We start from the raw sequence: 23,776 nt of genomic DNA, 5'->3' as shown, positions 1-23,776 counted from the left end.
TGGAAAAGACGGTCTTGGACTACTCAGTGGGCTAGTCTTGAAGTGAGGCTCCATTTGGAAGAGAAACAAGTCGGCACGGAGTTCAGCACTGCCAATCTTCTTCCCTGATGCCATTTCCTGAAAAATACAAGAATCAACAGAGAATTTAGTAGTGCAGGGGAGGTCGACATTAATCTTGCTAACAAACAATAAACTAAAAGTTATATCAGGGACGAAGAGCACAGATTGTAAGAAAATATCACGAGAAAGTTGTACAAACCAACACCCAAGATCTTTGAACTAGAACCTTTAGCAATTCGTACATAACGAGAGATCCCACACGGCTTGTAAGAGTTAAAAATTGAAAGACTACCCGTCATATGATCAGAGGTGCCCGAGTCAACAATCCATGTAGAAGACAAATCTCGATTCGAGGAAAATGCAAGGGGAAAATCACCTTGGTGTGCTGCATTACCCATACTCAGAAGTGTCATGGATGAGGCAGAATTTTGAGCAGAAATCTGGCCAAACAGGCGCTGAAGGGCATCAAGCTGCTGTTGGGTGAAAGGTTGCTGCGAGGCAGGGGAAGCAACATTGACAGTAGCGGAATTAGCACGACGTTCCCTATTTGGTTTCCAATATGCCGGTTTGCCATGAATGCGCCAACAAGTGTCCAAGGTATGGTTTGGTTTCTTGCACTTGTCACACCATAGACGACCATTCTGCACGTGCTGACTGTTTCTGAATGCAAAATGCAGCGAATGGCGCGCACCATCGTCGAGACTAGAGGGAAACGATGGTCGAGTGGACGCAAGGGCAGAAACATCACTGGTAAGGGGACAAGAAGAGCCCAACATCAACTTTCGGCGACTTTCCTCATGGCGGACCTCGGAGAAAGCTTCACGGAGTCCTGACAGCGGTTCATGAACTTCATCGAGAGATGGGTCAAGTCCGAGAAGGAACTTGAATACACGTTTGGTCTCCACAATCTCCTAGAATTTTGTTTCATCAGTTGCACATTTCTAGTCGTGTGATTCGAATTTTGAACAAATCGAGCTACTGCTAGAGTTTGGCGAGGGCGGTGAAGTAAGTTGTGACCGTGTCCTCACCCCGGCGGACATCATGAAGGCAGCTTTCAACACTGAATAATTCAGAAGTGTGTCACGGGAATAGTACGTATCCCGGACTCTATCCCATGTTTCTTTGACAGAATAGTAGATGAGGATATTTTCTCCAATGTCTTGGACCATGGAATTGATAAGCCAAGACATGAGCATGATATTCTCGGCGTTCCAAGATTTGAATTTGCCATCAGTAGTGGCTGGTCGTTTGGAGGAGCCAGAGATGAGATCTTTCTTTCCCTTGCCGCATATAAACATCATGACGGACCTGGACCGTTTCAGGTAATTCTGGCCATTGAGTTTGTGGCATGTAATGGATTGAAGCGAAGAGATCGGGAGTGGTTGGATGTGGTGGAGCCGATGGTTGTTTATCAGAATCCGACGACGAAGCCATATGGTCGTATTTTGTCATGGCGGCGGCTAGGGTTTATTCTTGAAGCTCTGATACCATGTAGATTGGTGTAAAATCTGTATAAGGAAGAGAATTCTCCTTCATTATTTACATGAAAGTACATGAAACAATATGAAATATATATAAAGAAAAGCCTAACAGCATATCCTTACAATATCCAATTTATCTGAGTTTAAAGTTCAAACTTAAAACAAATATCTTAATTATCTTATATAAGATCTTCAACAAGGTATATAGGGGTAGAGAGAACGCTTCGAATAAGACTAACGTGACTGCCTGATGATAGCATGTTTTTCTCCCTTCCTTCAAGTTTAGCTCGAAATATTTTTCTCCCATAGTATCTACAGCCAATGTTGAATAATATGCACACAAAATAAATGTTTTTATCTTCTTTAGTTTCATTATTCAATTGTTTTACACAAAATTGAAATTTACATAATGGGCTTTACTTCATGATTTGGTCGGGTTTAGCATGCTTGTCCTCTAAAAAGTTTAAAAAAATCCTGCATATGATTCCCATTCTGCCTACACTTGTCAATTTCCCTCTCTTGTGTGGCCTATTTATTTACTTCTTGTAAGCACGCTACCAGATATTCTTATGTTGCGTATAACATTTCAATGGACGAAAAGTTGTGTAACTTATTGATAAAAAACTTAACATTAAAGAAATGCTGCGAATGACCAGTGGAAAATTAAAATGCAAAAGGTATCATAAGGTTCGACTGATTTATAAAGTTGTGTTGGTTAGTTAGGACTGTTTTTTTCTCTTTCAAGAATGCAGTACAATTTAGTTCTTGAGTTGATCACCTGTTAACATATTTTGTTCAATTGTTCGTATGTAAGCATTTTCATGCTTATATGAACAATTTGCTACTGCTTGCGTTATAAATTTCAGGTCTTTAGTTTCCATCTATTGAATATCTGACGAATGAACAAACTGTAATACACCAAGTTCTGGAAAACATTTTCACGCTTTCTTGGTTATTCACTGGTACTCGGCTACTGAATTAGGATTTAATTAGTAGAATTCAGTTAATAGAAATAACTTACTTTCCCAAATGTTGTTGCTCAGCTAGGGTCAACTAGGCCTGCAATCCATGACTTAAATATGTCTATACCCTCCTCTTGAGAGAGAAATTATCCTGAAAACTATTCTAATTCTTTGATGGTTGGTGCAGCAATGAGAATGACATTACAGAGAGACTAAAACGCATTATCCAAGCCAATGCTAGACTTCGGCAAGAAATTGAGGAAACAAGCCTTTATAACAAAGACATGGTATACTTCGCTTTAATCACTTCTCTTTGATGTTCTGTTTAAAACCTAGTTCAGGAGTTGTGGTGGCTATTTTCTGGTATTTGTATGCTTTTGTTTTCTTTATTCAACCTGGCAATCTGTGGTCTTCAAATTTTAAGTTCTGAGTTCTTATAGATTTCTTATATAAAGCAGAGCAAATACGTGTTTAGATGTTTTTCTTAGTTGCTATTAGATAAGGCAGAACCCGTGGTTTAACCAAATACCTGGGTAATCGAGGCATTTTTTCATGAAACAGCACTGATAGTGCTGAGTTGATTTCTCAGAATTTTCTTAGTCACTAAGGAGATACCGGGAAGTGATGATTACAGAAACATGCGAAGAGATTTTTTGTTGAAATTCCAGTTTAGAATAGTTTTATTTCTCGACCAATTATTTTGTGGATGCATGGTGCAGTTAAGTATTTGCAGTTAAGTATTTTCTGCCTTACAAACTACCAAAAACATAACACCGTAATTTTAAATGTGTTATTTACAAAAATGTGGGGCTAGGCTAGTTGGGATGATCTACAAACGGAGGTAGCACAATATATTAATAGTGAAACCCGTGGAATGCCATCATGCATGGCTGCTACCAGGCCATTGAGTGGTTTTGTTCAGCGCCTTAATGGAAAACAAGGAAGGTTCCGTGGAAATTTGTCTGGGAAGCGTGTAGAATTTACTGGAAGGACTGTTATTTCTCCTGACCCAAACCTGAAAATTAACGAGGTTGGGCTTTCTACCTTTCTTTGAATAAATTTAGGCTCCTTCACTAGTACTTGACTTGCATTTGTGGACAGGTTGCTATTCCGAGCCTAATGGCTCAAATTCTAACTTATCCTGAGTGTGTTTCACACCATAATATAGAGAAATTGCGACAGTGTGTTCGTAATGGACCAAACAAATACCCAGGTGCAAAGTTTATTAAGCAGCCTAATGGTGATGAGATGTAAGTGTTTGCTTTTTGTTGCAATTTCAATATGGGTGGAAGTGATTCTCAACGAACAAGTTTGTTGTCTTGCAGATCCTTGAAGCATCATACCAGGAAGTATCATGCAGAGGAGTTGAAGTATGGTTACGTTGTCCATCGCCATCTTGAAGATGGAGATATTGTTTTATTTAATAGGCAACCAAGTTTGCATCGAATGTCAATTATGTGCCATAGGGTACCTACTATTATTCAATTTAAACGTTGAAATCAATTAGATGTCTTCATTTGCATTGTCTGATTCTTTTCATCTGTAGGCAAAGATAATGCCGTGGCGCACCCTGAGGTTCAATGAGTCAGTTTGTAACCCCTACAATGCTGATTTTGATGGTGATGAGATGAATATGCATGTACCACAGACAGAAGAAGCTCGGACTGAGGCTCTTACACTGATGGGGGTACATGCTGATTGATTTTACATTATTAGCTTAGCTGTGCTCGGTTAATCCCAGTTTGGACATGTAATACTAACATGGGACCTTGTAATTATGTGTCCAGTTAGTTATCTTGTCTAATTGTCCAATCTTGCTCATAAACAATCACATCATAATTTTGGTCTTGGATACATTAGAAACTATTGTTTAATGTGGAAACATCTTTAAATCATCGGATTTGTCATCTTTTACTGCTGTTTCCACAGCATGTCATGTAATCATAGCGGACAAAATTACAATTCCTTTTTACCCAATGGAATCTATTTTGCTGAGGCCATCGATTTAGATTCTTACTGGTTTTAATTCCGCTGTATCGGTAAATGTTTAACAGCGGAACTGGTGTCAGTTGCAGTGACATTTCTACTGTGCTGGTGGAATTTTTTCGTCTTGATAGAAAAGCTTAGGGCCATTTGGATTGATGAATTTGGAGATAAGGATTTCAAATCCATAAAAATAAATCCATTTGTGTTTGGATAATTTCATCTTGCAATAAAATTTAAGTCCTTAAATTTTTAGTTTTTGAATCATGGTATTGGATTTCAAATCCACGTCAACACCTACTTCGGGGGGAAAGGCATTCAAAATTCTGAGGAAGATCAGTCCAAAGGAAGTCACAAGATTTAGCAGCTCACCTGTTCAATCCATGAACGACATAGGAGCCGAGGAGCAAGATAAGAGAATCGATAACGACAGTGACAAGTCACAAATGCCTTCATATGGGAAAATTTACACTCGAAGATTGAATAAAGACACTACAGCAGTTAAGTCTGCCATTGACAAAGGCGGATTGCCAAGCTCAGATTTCTTGAATCTTGAGGAAGTTAGCAAGCTGGGAGAATTTGATATGGAAGACAAAGAAGAATGTTTGCTTAACGATTCTCAAGATGACTTGCTGGAGGAAGAATCCGAATCATCCGACACAGACAGCCTTGTTTCTGGAAAATCAGATGACTCAGTTCACACAGAAGGAGTGCTAGGGGATATTGAGGGGCTGTTTTCATCATCAAATGTTCCTCCAGCTAACACCGAGCCATTTCCACATGAAGATGCGACACCTTCAGCGGGACATGTATTTTCCGCGTTCCAATCATTGATTCTTAACCATTCCTTCAAACTTCACTCCATTTTTCCAGCGTCTTTTTCTGTCCTCGGGTTGTCTAGTGGTCTTTTAGGTGTTGGGGTAACGAGGGTAGATGAGAAGTCGAGTACCGAGGGGGGGATTTTTAAAGGGGCTGCAAAGGCTGTCAAATTGGTCACGGAGATTGAGGTTCAGGGAGGGAATTCGGAAGTAAATTGTCGGGGAGGCGTTAAGAAATCTACAGGTCTTTTGAGTAGAGAATGACAAAGATTGAGTTTTGGGGTTAACTACGAGAGAGGTTCGACATCGAAGGGTCCTAAAAAGTTATTATGAAAGTTTGCTCTTGGAACATAGGGGAGGGGGTGCAGCAAGAAAGAGAGAACTGGTACGAACTGTCATTCGAAAGAAAAAACCGGATATCGTAGAAATTTTAGAAACAAAGCAACAATTGATAGACAGAAGATTCGTTGCAAGTTTGTGGAAATCTAGATTCGTGGATTGGGTCAGTCTACCGTCAGTTGGGAGATCTGGAGGTATATTAGTGATGTGGGACCCTAGAGTAGTGGGGGTCAGCGGCAATTTGATAGGGGATTTTTCGTTGTCAATTGAAATAGGAGGGAGTGATCAGATCAAATGGTGGTCCTCAACCATATATGGACCGGTTCAATAACGACAGAGAATTATTTTGGGATGAAATAACATGGTTGCATTCTATCTGCGGAGACAAATGGTGCTTGGGAGGTGACTTTAATGTGGTTTGAAATACGGGCGAAAAGTTGAACAGCCTCTCCAACACCACGAGTATGGCATGTTTTGATAATTTGATTGGGGAGTTGAGATTACATGACCCACCATTGTTGAACGCGAAGTACACGTGGTCGAATTTCAGGGCTGAACCGATCTGTTGCCGACTTGATAGATATCTCTTTTTGAGGGGTTGGATGGACATTTTTCCAGACTACAGACAAACGGTACTACCCAGATTCACATGGGATCAGTGCCGAGTTTTGCTTGATACCGTTAAGTTGAGGTGGGGTCCTGCTCCGTTCAGATTTGAGAACACTTGGCTGTCCCATCATAAATTCAAAGATTTGGTTAGGTCATGGTGGATTATAGGGGTAACACTGGGGTGGGAAAGATATAAGTTCATGACGAAACTCAAAGGAACGAAAGTCGAAGTTTCTAAATGGAACAAAGAGGTTTTCGGAGATGTGTGTGTTAGATACACGAAGGTGGTTAATAGGATTAATCAGTTGGATAAGTTGGAGGCTGGGGGATCTTGGTCTGAAAATCTTCAGGAGGAAAGAAAGAATGTTAAGTCTGAACTGGAATTGTTGTTGTTTACAAGATTTCAGATGGATAGTCAAAAAGCGAAAATGAAGTGGCTGAGGGAAGGAGATCGGAACTCAAAATTTTCCATGCATTTCCCAATAATCGTAGGAACAGATCAATTATAGAAAAAATGGAGTTGGAAGATGGGTCTGTGGTTACGGAAGAGAGACAGGTCGAGGAGGACATTGCCAGTTTCTACAAAAATCTCTACAGGAAATCTGACGGGGAGGGTAGGGGTTTCGATGGATTGGAATGGAGTCCCTTAGCTACGACTGAAGCAAGGAGTTGGAGAATCCATTTTCTGAGGATGAGATTAAATCTGACGGGGAGGGTAGGGGTTTCGATGGATTGGAATGGAGTCCCTTAGCTACGACTGAAGCAGAGGAGTTGGAGAATCCATTTTCTGAGGATGAGATTAAAAAGGCTGTGTTCGGATGCGATGGGAACAAAGTGCCGGGGCCGGATGGGTTTACAATGGCCTTCTTTCAAAAGAACTGGGATACGGTTAAAGCAGATTTATTTAAGGTGTTTGCTGAATCTTTTGATAGTGGCATTGTTAATGCCATTACTAATGACACGTTTATCTGCCTAATCCCAAAGAAATAAGATGCAATCAAGGTAAAAGATTTTTGATCAATCAGCTTGGCAACGAGTCTGTAGAATATTTTGGATAAGGTTTTGGCGAACAGATTGAAGAATGTTTTGGGAAATACAATTGCAGAGAGTCAATGCGCTTTTATTAAAGGAAGACAAATTTTGGATTGCTGCCCGATAGCGAATGAGATAGTAGAGGAACATTGCCGGAAAAAAAAGGGAGTGGGTGTTTAAGCTTGACTTGGAAAAAGCATACGACAACTTTGATTGGAGATTTATTGATTTTGTGATGCAAAAGAAAGGGTTTGGGACAAGATGGAGGTCGTGGATCAATGGGTGTGTTTCGAATGTTTCTTTCTCGATATTAATCAACGGCAGACCTCGGGGAAAATTCAAGGGAGAGAGTGGAATTCGACAAGGGGATCCACTATCCCCCTTCCTCTTTAACCTTGTGATTGAGGGTTTGGGGCGGTTGGTTGATAGGGCCAAGACAGTGAATGAAATAAGAGGATGGGCAGTAGGGAGAGACAAAATTGAAATTTCACATTATCCAATTCGCAGATGACACGTTTTTTGTCCAGTCCGAAAGGCATCTAATGGCACTAGTGGAAATTCTCAACATTTTCAGTCTTAAATCGGGATTGAAAATCAATTTGGAAAAAAGTGTGGTCTTGAGATTAAATGTTTTAGATGAGGAAGTTGAGGGTATGACACTAGCAATTGGGTGCAAAAGAGAGAATTGGCCGATCAAGTACCTTGGGGCTCCGTTGGGTGGTGATCCGAAGACTGCTGAATTTTGGGAACCCGTGTTATCAAAAATGTCAAAGAAACTTGCGAGTTGGAAGAAGTCTTTTCTCTCAAGGGGAGGTCGTCTTATGTTGATTAAGGTTGTGTTAAGTGCGATGCCAACTTACTACATGTCTCTCTTTAGAGTGCCAATTAGGGTGGCAAGAAAAATGGAAAAATTGATGAGGGATTTCTTGTGGGACGGAGCAGATGGGGAATCACATTGCCATTTTGTTGGGTGGAAGCGAGTTTGTAAGCCAAAGGATAGGGGAGGTCTGAGGTTGGGGAATATTTGCTTGACAAACAGGGCACTTCTTGGGAAATAGTGGTGGTGATGGTCGTTGGAAAAAGGAATCATTGTGGAAAACAGTTATCAAGAGTATTTATGGTCAACAAGATAACGGTTGGGACGTAAAATTGGCAAAGAATACAACTTTTAAAAGCCCCTGGAAATTTATCTCTCGGTCTTACTCGACTTTTCATCTCTTGATTAGGGCGGTTTTAAAAGGGGGAATATAATTCGTTTTTGGGAAGACAGTTGGGGGGAGGGGTCTTGTCGTTCAAAGATCGATTTCCATCTCTGTTTCTCATTTCCACATCGATTAATAAACTGATCACCAGCTTTTTAGATGTAACTGATCTTGGAGATAATAATAACTTTCATTGGGATGTGCGTTTCAGGAGAGCCTTAAATGAGGAAGAGTTAGATGAATTAAGTGATCTTTTAGGGGTATTGGACACGGTTAGGTTGGAGAGGGGTACTGATGATTTTAGAGTGTGGATGGGGGACTCGTCGGGGTTTTTTCAGTTCGGTCCTTCTACGCTTCTTTTTTCCGGTTACAACTTTCCCTTTGTTTCCGTATCACAATAATATTTGGAAGATACCGGTCCCGTACAAGGTTCAAGTCTTCTCGTGGATAGTGGCGTTGGGGAAACTCCCAACTTGCGACTCGTTGCAAAAAAAAGTGGTCCAGCTGCGCATTATGCCCGCAATGGTGTAGTTTGTGCCGAAAACATGAAGAGAATCAGGACCATCTTCTGTTGCATTGTTCCTTTTCACGTGCAATTTGGACAAGAGTACTTCAAGAGTTGTGTTTCGAATGGACCTTTCCAAGAAAGGCTCGGGATTTATTTATCATGGAGGCTGTTTTCCCGAACGGCAGAAGGAATTAGAGCTTTTGGTATTTGGTTGTCCACGACATCTTTTGGTCGCTATGGTTGGAGAGGAACAGTAGAATATTTAAGGATTCGGCGGAGTCTTTGTAGGAAGTATGGGCAAAAATCAAATTCAGGGTCGCGATTTGGACCACAGTTCTGCCGGAGTTTAAACATTTATTTATGGCGGATTTGGTTAGGGATTGAAAGTTTGTATGCTGCTGATTTTAGTTTAAAAAACTTTGTTTTTCATTATGTAATCAAGTTCACAGGATTACTTCCCATTGTAATCCGACTTCTTATTTTAATAAAATTTAGTTTCGTATAAAAAAAAGATAAATCTTTGTGGAAACCTAGGAACCTTTGCTCGGTTAATATGATTCTGGTTTTTGAATTGTAGTGCGCGGGCCATTTGTCCGATTTTTGTATTATGAGTTTTAATTAAATATAATATCGTTTCTTATAAAAAAACCTAGGAACCTTTGCATGATGCTTTTTTTATTGATTGCTGCTTTTCAAATAGGTCCACAAGTATGATTGATCGTCATTTGACTTGGATCCTCGTTGACATTTTATTGGCCCTATTTTTTTGTTCATGTTTCAGGTGCAAATAATTTATGTACTCCAAAGAATGGGGAAATATTGGTAGCTTCGACACAGGATTTTTTAACATCATCATATCTTATAACAAGGAAAGACACATTTTACGATCGTGCTTCCTTTTCGCTTATGTGTTCGTTTATGGGTGATGCCATGGACCCTATTGATTTGCCGACTCCAGCTATAGTTAAGGTTTGTCTGTGTAGCTCTCTCACTATTATGCTTCTAATCGGTAGATTATCACTCCTAACTATTCTTCATATTGGAACTCGTGTACCTTTTATTTCTTGTCCTTTTATTTGACCTTCCCGCTCCTTTAACTTTCCCGTGCACTTTTCATTATTCATTTGCCTAACATTTTTATCTTGATTGATTTTCATTACGTGAGTTGTGGTCTTAAACAGTTTGTTTATTATCATTGCTTTTCTTCATCCTTGGGATTTGTTGGGTTTGAATATGCCTGAAACTTTTTATTTTATCGCCGATGATTATGTTTGCATGTTCTTATTTATCGGCAAGTCTCTTTTTTCTTGGTGAGAAATTGCGACTTTTCAGGAGCGACCTCTGAAGATAATTTTTTGTGATTCGGTTTAGGGTTATTTGATAATGCTTCAAGGATGTTTTTAATGTGGCAGATTGTGTGTTAAAGCAAGTAAATATCAGCTTAAATTGAGGATTATGTTCTTTTGGCTTGCCTAGGAAAGCTTGAAAAAGTCTTGCTTAAGTTTGAACTTAGAATAAAACTAAACCAGTAATAATGCGATCTTATAAATCAGCCTCTAAACTAGGAAATTAACACTATTTAATTCCTAGACTCATGTCTACTAGAAATATATAGAAATAAATTCCTAATAATCATATAATAATGTCTACTAGATATGGTTTCTACCTCGTGCTGGCAAGTGAATTACTTCAATTCCTAGCTTGCTCATCAATCTATGATACACAACTCTAGGAAGTCCCTTTTTGAGTATATCTCCCAGTTGATTGTTAGGCGACAGGAATGGGAAACAAATCAATCCTTTCTGAAGTTTCTCCCGCAACCTCAACATGTTTTGCACTATCATGATGTACAGGATTATGAGTGACATTGATGACCAGTTTATTATATCAACAGAGCTTTTAGGTACCTTCACTTGACCTGTGTAGTTCCTCCAAAATTATCGTGAGCTAGAGTTAGCTCACATGTTACTAGATGATAGATCTAAATTTGGCTTATGCTCTTGTTCACGAACATTTTATTTATTGCTTCTTGAAGTCACAAGATTCCTTCCTAAAAGGTGTGATACCTACATGTTGATCTTTTATCAACAACTAATCCTGCATAGCCTGCATGAGTATACGCTTCAAGAGACAACTCAATGCCTTTCCTAAACAAGATTCCTTTGCTTGGTGTACCCTTTAAATACAAATTTTATGTCCTCTTTGAGATGAATGTCTTTAGAATTATGCATCTATTGGCTTACTAAATAAGTCTCCCAACCAATCTTTCAAGGGATACGTCAATCATACGAAATCCAGTTTCCCAACCATAAAAGCATACACTCAATCATACGAAATCTAGTGTCTAAACTTTTAAAAACGAAACATAAATCTCTCATTAAAATAATCCTCAAAATCTTAATCAAAACTTTGATTATCAGAATATTGTGGAAAATGTAAGGTCTTCGGGAGTGTATTGCCATGCCCGATTCACTCAAGTGTCTGGGCCTCCTTAACATTATCTTCACCTGCGACCATTCAAACCTAGTGACTACTAACGACTCAGTACTTCCAAACCATATGTAACGAGTAATACATATACAGGCACATGCATCCTTAAAAGAATACTTTTAATAAAATAAGCTGACATAAAAACTCATAAACATATAGATATTTTCGTAAATCATTTAAGCGCATAATATCATAAAGCATTTCCTTATCGTAAATCATTTTAGTAAAGTTTGATCCTTGAAAGTGACTATCCTTTATCTTTTATCCTCTGTTCGATTGATCAATCTATAAACCAAGGTACCTAGCAACGAGGCGTCAGCAACTCTCGTCACTGGGCCGTGGCCTAAAATAAAGTAAGTTCACCACCCTTTCTTAAGACAGATCTCCTACAAATCCTCTGTGTCACAGTCAATTTACATCATTCAAAATATTTTTTTTCCTTTCCTTTTATTTATAAAATATCATATCCTCCAAAAATCGTAAAATAAGCATACTCAACTTTAACATTTATCGTAAAAATTCATAAATTCACCTTAATCATTTTCAAAATCTTTAACATGTATATGACCCATCGGGACACTGCCAGGGTATTCAAACTATCCGGGACGTAAAATGACCATTTTACCCCCGGACCCCGAACTTCTCGTCTTTGACTTTTCCTACGTTTTTTGACTTGAGCCTATCCCGAACCATTATATACCCTTATTTTTGACTTCTAATAATTTTTTTAAACGTAAACTCGTGCTCTTTGATTTATTCAACTTAATTGCTAAACCGTAATTCTGTTTCGTAACCCGATTTTACTCAAAACATAATAACTTTTTCCCAAACTCGAACCACGACTTACTAGACCCTCGTCCACCCTCATGAGCCACGGTCCAGCCCACACAAGACTATCGTCCAGCCTCTTCTCTCAGCCCTAGCCAAACCGCAACGGTTTCCCCACAATCGCGTGTCACGGCCCTCTTTTCAATGAGACACCTTCGACCAGCCACTAGCAAGACCAACTCTAGCCCCTTAGCCACCTTCTTAGGACCTTACTGGACCGCTCTTGCTCCAGCCTCCCGCGCACAGCCACCATGCGCAGCCTTTCTCCTTTCCTTTCCCCAAACCGTGCACCCTAGACCACAAACCGAGCCCTCACGCTTCCCTATCCTTCTACCCTTGTTTCCAGCCACGCTAGGACTCTCAAGGACCATGACTCGACCCAAAACAGTGCCTTGATCATGGTTGGAGAGCGTGCATGCAGCCCCTCCCTCACAAGTGCCAAAATCGAACCTCCCATGCAAATAATCTTAACCGAGGCTCGGCGCTTTCCCCTCTCATTCCAGCCCTCTTCTAATCTACGTGGGACTCCCTTTGGGACTTCTAAACATCATCTCCCTTCCCCTTAATGGCAGTGATTACCTATGAATCATAACGTGATTCAAACATGCATTAAAACTTCGAAACTTTAAAATAAATTATTCAAAACATTAATTAAACTTGATCATCATGTTTCTTCATTCAAAAGATCATAAACATGCATAATATGGTTTGAATGATTCAAAAAGAAAGGTTTAGAACGTTCCTTTGCGTTTAAAACACTCAAAATATGATTGTTGGTGTTGTGGAACGTCGGTGACGAACGGATGACGATTTCTACTCTTTTTTATAGTAAAAAACCCACCGAAAACCCACCTTGGGATGCAAGGGAGTTGGGTGATCATTGTTGGAAGGAAGAACGAGGAAGAAAATTGAAGAACGAAGGAGGAAAAAATTCAAAACTTCTCTTGCAAGCAAAGAAGGGTTCAGTTGCTGTTTTCCTTTCACGTAAATTTGTGTGTTTGTTTTTCGGTGTGCGCCGCAGTAGGGTTTAGTGTTTAATTATTAAAAAAAAGGCTTTCCAAATATATAATTAATGAGCTTAATTAATTAATTAGGTCCATTAAGATTAATAAAATTTATAAGCCTCAATTTAAAAGATTTAAAAACACTTATTTCCAAAAAAAATCCTTTATAAAATACATAATTTCCTAGCTATCACTATTTAATTTAAATTTGACCCTAAAAATATTAAAATTCTTAAATTATTTAAAATAAATGTTTTCTTAACTAAAAATAAAAATTTCGCTTTTAAATCTTTATATTTTAATCGTCTCTGGTTTTTCGTCCACGGCCAACCACCGAGCTGATATTTTTCTTGTATGTGAGAAATCTACTTGTGCAGCTAATATAGCTTCTTGCTGATGCTTAATATTTTTTATTTTCTATTGAATAAGTTATTAAGTAGCACTTTCTATCGCAGCCATTGGAGCTTTGGACAGGAAAACAATTATTTAGTATACTGCTGCGTCCACATGCAAAAATGAGAGTATATGTAAATTTTACTGTTGCAGAAAAGAATTGCCAAAAATCTGCTGAGACAATGTGCCCAAAGGATGGGTTTGTTTGCATTCGTAACAGTGAGCTAATCAGTGGCCAACTTGGAAAAGTTACACTGGGTAAGCCTCCTTTCTCTGACTTCTTTTCCCAGTCTTGATTGGTTGTATATCTTTAAGCTAAAATTTTATCAAATATCTTGTCTAAAAAATTCTAATTGTTATCCTAAAAAATATCTAAGTTGATTTTGTATAAACATGATATATTAGTTTCAGGTTTTCAAACCCATTAATTTCATTTTAGTATAAAATTTGATTTTATAAATATAATACAATTTTGTAAAAAAATTATGACTTATCTAATAATTTTAGAAACATGCTGTTATTTATAAATAAAAAAAAAGGAGACATGCTGTTAAAATAATGCACTAGTTCTTCAAAATTATAATTAAGTGAAGTTAATCATTGGAGGTAATCTGGGTAAAAAATCAAGAAATTTTAAATTTGATTTTCTTGGTGCAGGAAATTGAAGAAGGGTTTGAAAGACAAATTAAAATTATTTGGGTTTTTGGATTTGAAAATCTTTTTAATTTATTCTAGTAACTTTCCTGAATCAATCTATCTTTGGAGAACCTTTCTAGATTTTGGCTTGTGAATATTAAGCTAAGTTTCTGATTCTTATTGTTGTATGAGATCAGGCAATGGGAATAAGGATGGTCTTTATTCTGTTCTTCTTAGGGATTATGAAGCACATGCTGCTGCTGCTTGCATGAATCGGTTGGCAAAGTTAAGGTGTGACCAAGTAGCTATAATTAACGAATTTTCTATTCAATTGTGTATAGGTTTTCTCCGCAAATTTTTTAAGTTGTTGAACTTATGCTTATAAGCTTTGATTATATACTGTTTTTCTTGTATGTCACGGTGCCCAGTTACTTTTAATGAATTATTCCAAATTTTGTTTTAGTTTGTTTATAGTTTTTATGTAAGGATATCAGCCTGTCATTTAAGTCCTGTAAGGTACCACGTTGTCAAATTTGTAAACTATGGGTTGGGGGCATACTTCTATATCAAATTCAACTCCTTTTACTTTTTCTCCTAAAAAGGATTGAAAATCATTCATGAGTTGGGGTTGTTTTACATCATTTGAGTTCCATTTCATCTTTATTTTCTACTTAACAACAAGACATGAGTAGGGATAGCTTTGTACTAGGGAAATCTTATGTTAATTCTTTAGGAACTAGGTGCTTCAAATTACATAGCCTTTTCAGAACAAACTTTTTCAAGTTTTGAAATGCTTTTTCGAATTACAAAGTTAGGAAACTTTATTTATTGGCAGTGGATCATTTATAAAACAATGATCCTACAACTTTCTGAATGCGTTCATAATCTGTTTGATGTAATTTCGGTAAGGATACATATTGATTCTAAATTATCTGTGGAAACTCTTGGTTTCGTTGATGTTGCGAACAAATAAAAAAATCTAGAGTGTAGATGGAAAATAGCAATCCGCGTGTGCTCACAGTATTTGACAGATGAAAACTTTTTTAACTAGGGGTTGAAATTAGCCTTTTTTGTGTGGAAATAAGCCTTTTGGTCCTGGATGTTAATGATTTATGTGATGGCAGTCGAAATTTTTGGTAATTTTTATTTCTTTTAGGCTCTTGTTAACTCACTATTAATGAAGTTTCTTAGGTTTAAACTCTGTCTTGCTGTTACAGTGCTCGATGGATCGGAGATCATGGATTTTCTATAGGTATTAATGATGTCCAACCCGAGGACCTCTTGAACAAGAAAAAGAAGGATACAATTCATGAGCAGTATGGCAAGTGTACGGAGTACATCAATACTTATAAATCTGGAAAACTGGTCCCTCTACCTGGCTGTAATAAAGCTCAGACACTTGAAGCCAATATAACTGCAGTCCTAAATAACATACGAGAATCTACTGCAAAAGTAAGTGGTTCTATCTTTTGTTTGTTTGATTACTGTTGGCTTTTAATGATTATATTTACAGTTTCTAAAAATTTTAAAAATCGCTACACATGTTCTTTTAACTCTAGCCTTGGTCTGGGGGCGGACAACTTCACCTTGGCTTTTTTTAAAGAGTGCTTGGATATTATTAAAGAAGATTTAATGAAGGTTATCAATGAGTTTTTTGAAAGCGGAATCATAAATGGTGTAACCAATGAAACGTACATTTGTTTGATCTGAAAGAAAAATGAATCGATCGAAGTTAAGGATTTCAGTCTGATTAGCGTTACAACAAGTTTGTATAAGATAATAGAAAAAGTTTTAATAGCAAGGATTAAGAATGTGATGGCAGAGACAATATCCGAATCTCAGATTGCGTTTGTTAAGAAAGAGGTTCATATTAGGTTTTTGGTGAAAGTTGTGAGATCATTTTGCAATATGTCTGCCTGGATTAAAAATCAATTGGGAAAATAGTGCTTTGTTGGGTATCCATTGTGAAGAAGAAGTTGAACTGTTAGCACTGCAAATTGGATTTGGTAAAGAGAAGTTGATTAAGAAAGGAGTGCCTATCGGTGGAAATCCATTACAAGCCTCGTTCTGGGAACCCATTCTGTCTAAGATGTCGAAAAAATTGGCAAATTGGAAGAAATCTTTTCTGTCAAGAGGGAGAAGACTAACTTTGATAACATCAGTTTTAAATGCACTCCCAATTTATTACATGTCTCTTTTTAGGATGCCAAGAGGTATATCGGACGTGATGGAGAAAATTTGAAGGAATTTTTTATGGGATGCAGCTGATGGTCAAGTACATAGTCACTTGGTTGCCTAGGAACATGTGTGCAAACCTAAAGAAAAAGGCGGATTGGGTATTAGGAATATTATTTTGAGAAACAAGGCTATGTTGGGGAAATGGTGGTGGAGGTTTTATGTGGAAAATGGGACGTTGTGGAAGATCGTAGTGAGTAAATATGAGTTACAAGAGAATGGGTGAGATGCAGGTTTAGCAAGAAACGTGACATTCAGATGCCCATGGAAAGTTATTTCCCGACCATACCCGACTTTTCAACATTTAGTTACGATTAAGGTTAGACAAGGTAACAAGGCTAGATTCTAGGAAGATATTTGGTGGAGGGATTCTTCCTTTAAAGACCTTTATCCAGCATTATTCAGCTATCTGCGGTTCATAATATGCCTATATCACACTTTGTTCAATTTGACAATTCCTCGTCTTCCCAATCATGGGATTTGCATTTTCGAAGAGTTGTGAGAGACGAGGAATTTTTAGAGTTGTCTGAGTAATTAGGTTTGTTAGATAGGATTAAGTTGTTTGAAGGGGTAGATGACTATCGAGTGGGGATCCTTTTGGTCTTTTCTCAGTCAAATCTTTCTTTGAGTCTTTTTTAACGCAAAGTCACTTTCCCGTTTTTCCTTATTCCCATGTTATTTGGAAGGTCCCAGTCCCACTTCCAACAAAGATTCAGGTATTTTCGTGGACAATGATTCTGGATAAGCTGCCGACCTCGGAGATGATGCAAAAAAAGTGGCCCTCAATTGCTATGAGTCCCAATTGGTGTGCGTTGTAGTAATGATACGGGAGCATAGGATCATATGCTAATTCATTGTTCATTCACGAGCGGCTTGTGGGCTAGAGCTTTGAAAGAACTGGACTTGGTTTGGGTGGTGCTAAGTCAACGAATGATCTATTCACTATGGATCTAGGACAACTAATTGTTAGGAGAGGAATAATTTTTTGGCAAGTGGTGGTTCAAGGCATACGTTGGACAGTGTGGCTAGAAAGAAATCGAAGAATTTTTGAAGATACGGAAGACAATAGTGACGAGTGCTGGGATAAAATCAATATCAAAGTTGTTATGTGGAGATTTCAATGATTGATCTTGTCTTTCGACCTATCAAAAGTCGGACAGACAATTACATATATAAGCACAATCTCGCTTTGAGATGACACACTCTAAAATTCCCATGTCTTTCTTGGTTGGACCAAGGCGATGACACTCATTGTGAAGTTAAGAATGTGTCGATCTCAGATATATTGAGAGATTAAACTTATGTGTATCATTGATAGAGCATTGATATTATGTAGTTTATGTTGAAAATGGACCATTAGTCACTGATTGTAATGAACTCTTATTATTTTATTAATAAAATATCGTTTCTTATAACTTTTTTTTTGTTGATAAAATGTGTATTTATAGTATCTTTAGAAATTTCTTCAGTCATTAGTTTCACCTTCTTTATTACATTTTAGACTAATATACTAATTGGACATGGTAAATTTTTGTTTGTGATAGGTTTGTATGGATAATCTGAATTGGAGGAACAGCCCCTTAATCATGTCACAGTGTGGTTCCAAAGGATCTCCCATTAACATTTGCCAGATGATTGCATGTGTCGGTCAACAATCTGTTGGTGGTCGTCGAGCTCCAAATGGATTCATTGATCGAACGCTGCCTCATTTTGAAAGAGAAGCGAAGGACCCAGATGTATACCGTCGTATTCGATAATTATTATTTTTATAATTTTGGTTTGTGGGATACTAGATTACCTTTGATTTTATTTTTATAGTTCTTTTAAAATAACTGGTAGGGTGCCTGAAATTGTTTTGTGAATGGAATGCAGACATACGATGAGGCCATATAACTTGATCTCCATTGTAATAAAAAACCAAGGAAATCCTAAAAGATGAATTGCCTACGGAAATTTCAGGGCATTTAACTTGACCACCATTATAAACAGAAACCAGAGAAATCCTAAGACAGGTTGCCCCAGGAAATTTCAAGCAGTAGTATAAGCCTGATGACATTTCAAGATAACATGGATCAGTGTACATCCACATTGCCATGATTAAATAAAACACATGCTTAATCTTTCAAATAAGATAAAAGTAGTGTTTATCATTAAATTATATATGCCTCCCACTGAGCTAAGGTTTACAATTGATTGCTGTCTGTAAATAAGTTATCACCATTTCGTGAGTTCAACTCAAATTTAAAAAAAGAATGTGTGCAAGACCTAACATCGATTTTGCGTTTTTAATGCAGGCTAAAGGCTTTGTTCAGAATTCGTTTTATTCTGGATTAACTGCTACAGAATTTTTTTTCCACACCATGGGAGGGAGAGAAGGTCTCGTAGATACTGCGGTAGGGATAAATTTTTTATTTTCTAATTATGGAAACGAAAGATAACAAATTGAAAATTTTCCTCTACGAGTGTGTCCCCAATGATCTCTGCAAGCTTTTAGAATTCCATCAGGGATAAAAGTTAAAATACAGTTGACTTATTTGGCACTTCTATTTTCTGCATCTTTCTTTAAAGTTGACCATAGCCCAGCTACATTGTTAATTCTTGCACTCTGCAAAATATGTTGGTCTCCGGTTCACAAAAAGTGTAATATATTGGGATTGAGATGATTTGGGCTCGGTTTTTTGACCATGAGAATACTATAATATCATGCGTAAACTTGGTCATACAAAATGTGTGTTTTGCTAGGCAATTTTGTTGTTTCCTAAATCCTGCCATCCATGTTATTTTCCTTTGGTGACCTTGGTGTGTTTGGTCAGAGAAACTGCATGAGGTGAGAAATTGGATGGAGGGTACTTACCTAACTTTCTGTTGGTTGGAAACTTAGATGGTGAGATGTATAAATGAAGTGAGGTGGTATTTCCTTAATTTTGAGTTGTAGTAGTGAAATAAAGATATCTTATTTTAGTTGTAGTCATCATCTCTTTATAAATGTGAAATATTGTAACAAATATGGTAGGAACTATCCGTTTTAACTATTTACAGTCCAATCACACATCGTAATCTCAACAATATCAAATATGGTTCCTGGATGTATTCTTTGATTTTTTGCACCTCCTAAATTTGAATGTAACTGTTCAATTTAAAACACAATAAAATATCGGAGAAAAATTTGCATGATGTTGTGTTCTAAAGTATAAGAGAAATAGAGGCAGGCATACATATTATGTCAAGAAGCAACGCACCTTTTTCATGCTTGAGTGATGTTATCTTTCTAAGCGGCCGTTGTTAATCCAGCTCAAAGACTATTATTATTCTTGCAGGTTAAAACTGCTGAAACGGGGTACTTGTCGCGTAGACTAATGAAATCTATGGAGGACCTATCTGTTCACTATGACAATTCCGTTAGAAATTCAAGTTCTTGCATTGTTCAGTTTATATATGGAGGTGATGGTATGGATCCTGCACAGATGGAAGGGAAAAGTGGACTTTCATTGAACTTTGAAAGATTACTTATGAAAGTGAAGGTCTTGGAACCTGCCGTTTTTCTCCTTGTCTATTGAGGATTTTTTTAGTCACCAACTAGCAACAATGTCCTCACTTATATTTATTTGTCCTTTTCCATTATTAACTTGACAGGCCACCTGCCCTGCATTAGGGCAGCAAATTTTATCTACTCAAGATATTAAGAATATGATAGAGGAAATAACTGATGAAAGACTCTCAAAATTCAATGTCACTAAAGGGGGGTGCTCACTGGATTTGCCGCCTCAAAAAGGATGCTTGGAGACTTTTTCTGTGCTGTTATCGAAGTTTATCCAAGAGAATTCAGGAAAATCAACTCTTGCCCTGAAACTGCATGAAGGACAAGATTCCAGAGAGTATCAAGTTCATTTAGAAACTGTTGCTGCAAACACTGTAGGGATCACTAGGCAGCAACTACAGGTAATTTTATTTTCTGCTTCTCGATTCCTTCGACTAGAGGTGATTCTCACCTTTGTTTTGAATTCTCCTAAGTGTTTTTTTGGATTATATTGGAAACTTAGTTGAAACATAGTAGCGCATTATTTACACTTTCAAACTTATATGTGTGTATGGCTAAATTATTATTTTTTATAATTGTTTCTATTTAGTCAATATACCAAATAATTAAGCTTTGCAAGGGAGATGAGATTTGTAGAGTTGATGTGACTGTTTATGTACAACATTTTGGTTTATGGTTGGGAAAAAACATGGAAGTGCTTGATTGGGTTCTTAGAGAAGTATTCTAGGTCTGTTTGGCTATTTCAGAAGCTAGAGCAACCATAATCTGTAGTGGCATCATTAAGCAAGATTGGAAAATTATGGTTTACTAAAATTGGACCTTTTGAGTCTGGTGATGTTTTCTCTGACCTTTTGAACAACGAACTCTTTTGACATTATTTGGAATTGTTTAGTGCTCGACATAAAACAAGTTTTGAAAAATATGGTGTTGAGAATTATTATTCTTAATATATATATATATATATATAGCCAAATTTTATTAGTTTAAAAATAAAGAGTACAAGAAACTTATTTACACTTGAACAAGGACTCTTATCCTACTAGAGATCTAATCAATTACAAATAATTATCTATACCATCTAATATCTATCTAAATATTCGAGCTTCACCACTCTCCCTCAAGCTGGGTTGTAGATGTTGATCATAAATAGTTAGCTTGGAACTCAAGTCCTCAAAGGTCGGTGTGTGAAGTGCCTTTGTCAATATATCTGCAGTTTGCATGTGAGTGGGGATGTAGCTGAGATAAATGACTTTGCTCTCGGTCTTCTCACCTATAAAATGTCGATCGACTCGATCATGATTGTCACACCTTACTTTCATGGTCGTCCATCCCTAATCTTTAATTCAGCGAGTAGTCTTTTTCAGCCACATACCTTCGCTTGTCCCACGAGCCAGAGCTTGAAATTCTGCGTGCCACCACATATTGCTTCTAGCATCTCCGAGTTACTTAATTCTCCACAAAAATGTATAATACCCTGATGTAGAATGCCTTTCAGTGTGAGTTCCAGCCCAATCAGCATCGTTATACACTTTAATCTATCGTGTCTGGATTTTTTTGAGGTATCTATGAACTCGGTATACAACATCCATCTGTGTTTTTCCAGGTCTATTAATAAACCTACTGATTGATGTCAGGGCGTGTGTTAGTTTTCCAACTAACCTTTGATATCTCCTTTGTCAACCATAGGGAGGTCACTGTCTACGTCAAACTTAACATTTTCATCCATTGGCGTTTCTACTGGTTTGCTTCCCAACATTTCGGTTTCCTTGAAGACGTCTAGCACATATTTCCTTTGAGATATTGAAATCCCTTGAGATGATCTTTTCATTTCCATTCCCAGAAAGTATTTGAGAACCCCAAGGTCCTTCATTTCAGTTTCCCTTGAGAGTAAGGCCTTTACACTCGCCATTTCCTCAATGTGATCTCCCGTAAGAACAATATCATCAACATAAACAATGAGGACTGGGATATTTCCTTCTCCGAAGTGTTTGCTGAATAAAGTGTGTTCCAATTGACCCTGTGTGTATCCATTTATTTTTAGAACATTTGAGAAACGATGGAACCATACTTGAGGTGATTGCTTTAGGCCATACAACCAGGTGGGATATCCATGTAAATCTTTTCTTCCATATCATCATTGAGTAAGACGTTTTTAACAAGTTGATACAATGGACAATCCAGGTTTGCAACAATCTTTAGAAGAACTCGAATGGTATTATGGTTGGCCACAAGAGCAAAAGTCTTTTGGTAGTCTATGTCGTGTGATTGTGTATATCCATTTGCTACCAATCGAGCTTTGAGCCATTCGATAGCCCCATCAGCTTTGTGCTTTAATGAGAAGATCCATTTACACTCAACTGTAGCTTTTCTATGAGAGAGTTCCCTAAGAATCCAAGTATTGTTTTACTCAAGTGCCCATATTCCTTCAAAGGTAATAGCCTTCTAGTTAGGAACTTGGTGAGCAACTTCTATGGTTGATGAAATCTGAACCTGGTCTAATCTGGATACAAACACTCGATATGCAGGTGATAATTTCTCAAGAGAAACAAATTTACATATAGGATGTTGTGTCATGACCGAACACCTTTTCCTAGTGCGATAAACATATCATCATCATCATCAATCAATGATAATCATCATAATTTAAATTACTCATACCTTGTTTATCATCAATGAACGTTGGCTCAGTGGTCGAGTTAGCGCTCTATTGTATCTGTGTGGGGTGCTGTTGAGTATCCTTATGGTGCAGCTTCCTACTCGCATGGACTTGTGGTGGCCGATTTGCTGACTCGGTGATGGTGTGCGTAGTTTTGGCTCCGGTGAAGTGGTAGGGGCATCTAATGTTACCGTAGGTTGCAGTTGTGGTAAGGCAGATGTCTCAAGTTCCCAAGGATGAGATTCACTGAGTGCTAGCTCCCTTTTAATCATATAATTGGGATAAAAGGGCTCATGTTCGAAAAATGTGAAATCCATGGAAGAATAAAATTTATTGGTGATGGAAGAGTAGCACCTTTTTGATTTGCAGAATAGCCATGGAAAATGCACACCTGATAATGCGGGGATCAAATTTACAACGGTTATGAGGATGTACGTGCAAAAACACCGAGCAACCAAAAATTTTGAGAGGGTTATCATGAAACAATGTGAAGTAGGGAAATAGGCTTGGAGAGACTGAATGGGAGCCTTATACTGGAGGAAACGAGAGAGCATTCTGTTGATCAGATAAGTGGAGAGTAGGATAACATCCCCCAAAAATGTTTGGAACATTGTGAGTAAAAAGTAAGGATCTGGCCACCTCAAGTGAAGATGAACAGAGTTAAAGTAGTCCCGGTTGTTTAAATATTTGAAGTTTTTTTTTCTCAATATACTATGAATTAATGACTTACTAATGGATTTTAGATGATTATAGGTTCTTGTTATGTGTAATATTATAGATTTATTGTATAAATCATTGTATATATATATTGAATTTTAAAATTTATGCCAAATACGCTTTAATTCGACAAAGTGTGCGATTTGCCTTGCGCTGTAAGCTCTAGGGTACCATAGCGCTTTAGTGCACCTTGCGCTCTAAATAACTATGTTTTATATTAAAGGGACCCTAAATGTCATTATGAATCAATGAAAAAGGCTGTGATGGTTTATACAGTTGTGGTGA

The 23,776-nt window shown here is 37.6% G+C and overlaps 1 protein-coding gene across 1 annotated transcript in view; it reads left to right on the top strand.

The window, feature by feature from the left end:
- LOC140815730 (DNA-directed RNA polymerase III subunit 1-like) overlaps positions 1 to 23,776 on the top strand; it is a 42,905-nt gene that overhangs the window by 12,951 nt on the left and 6,178 nt on the right. Inside the window, exons 9-21 of the mRNA XM_073174788.1 lie at positions 2,691 to 2,790; positions 3,318 to 3,533; positions 3,605 to 3,753; positions 3,829 to 3,970; positions 4,050 to 4,195; positions 9,780 to 9,963; positions 13,772 to 13,967; positions 14,543 to 14,636; positions 15,563 to 15,797; positions 18,125 to 18,316; positions 18,875 to 18,973; positions 19,898 to 20,101; positions 20,214 to 20,519. Coding sequence (XP_073030889.1) covers positions 2,691 to 2,790; positions 3,318 to 3,533; positions 3,605 to 3,753; positions 3,829 to 3,970; positions 4,050 to 4,195; positions 9,780 to 9,963; positions 13,772 to 13,967; positions 14,543 to 14,636; positions 15,563 to 15,797; positions 18,125 to 18,316; positions 18,875 to 18,973; positions 19,898 to 20,101; positions 20,214 to 20,519 — 2,263 coding nt within the window. The remainder of the gene's footprint in view (positions 1 to 2,690; positions 2,791 to 3,317; positions 3,534 to 3,604; positions 3,754 to 3,828; positions 3,971 to 4,049; positions 4,196 to 9,779; positions 9,964 to 13,771; positions 13,968 to 14,542; positions 14,637 to 15,562; positions 15,798 to 18,124; positions 18,317 to 18,874; positions 18,974 to 19,897; positions 20,102 to 20,213; positions 20,520 to 23,776) is intronic.

The sequence above is a fragment of the Primulina eburnea genome, chromosome 15, assembly GCF_022965805.1.
Source record: "Primulina eburnea isolate SZY01 chromosome 15, ASM2296580v1, whole genome shotgun sequence".
Classification (NCBI taxonomy): Eukaryota; Viridiplantae; Streptophyta; class Magnoliopsida; order Lamiales; family Gesneriaceae; genus Primulina; species Primulina eburnea.
The sequence above is the reverse complement of the archived record's forward strand: the minus strand, read 5'-3'. Positions and strand labels throughout refer to the sequence as shown.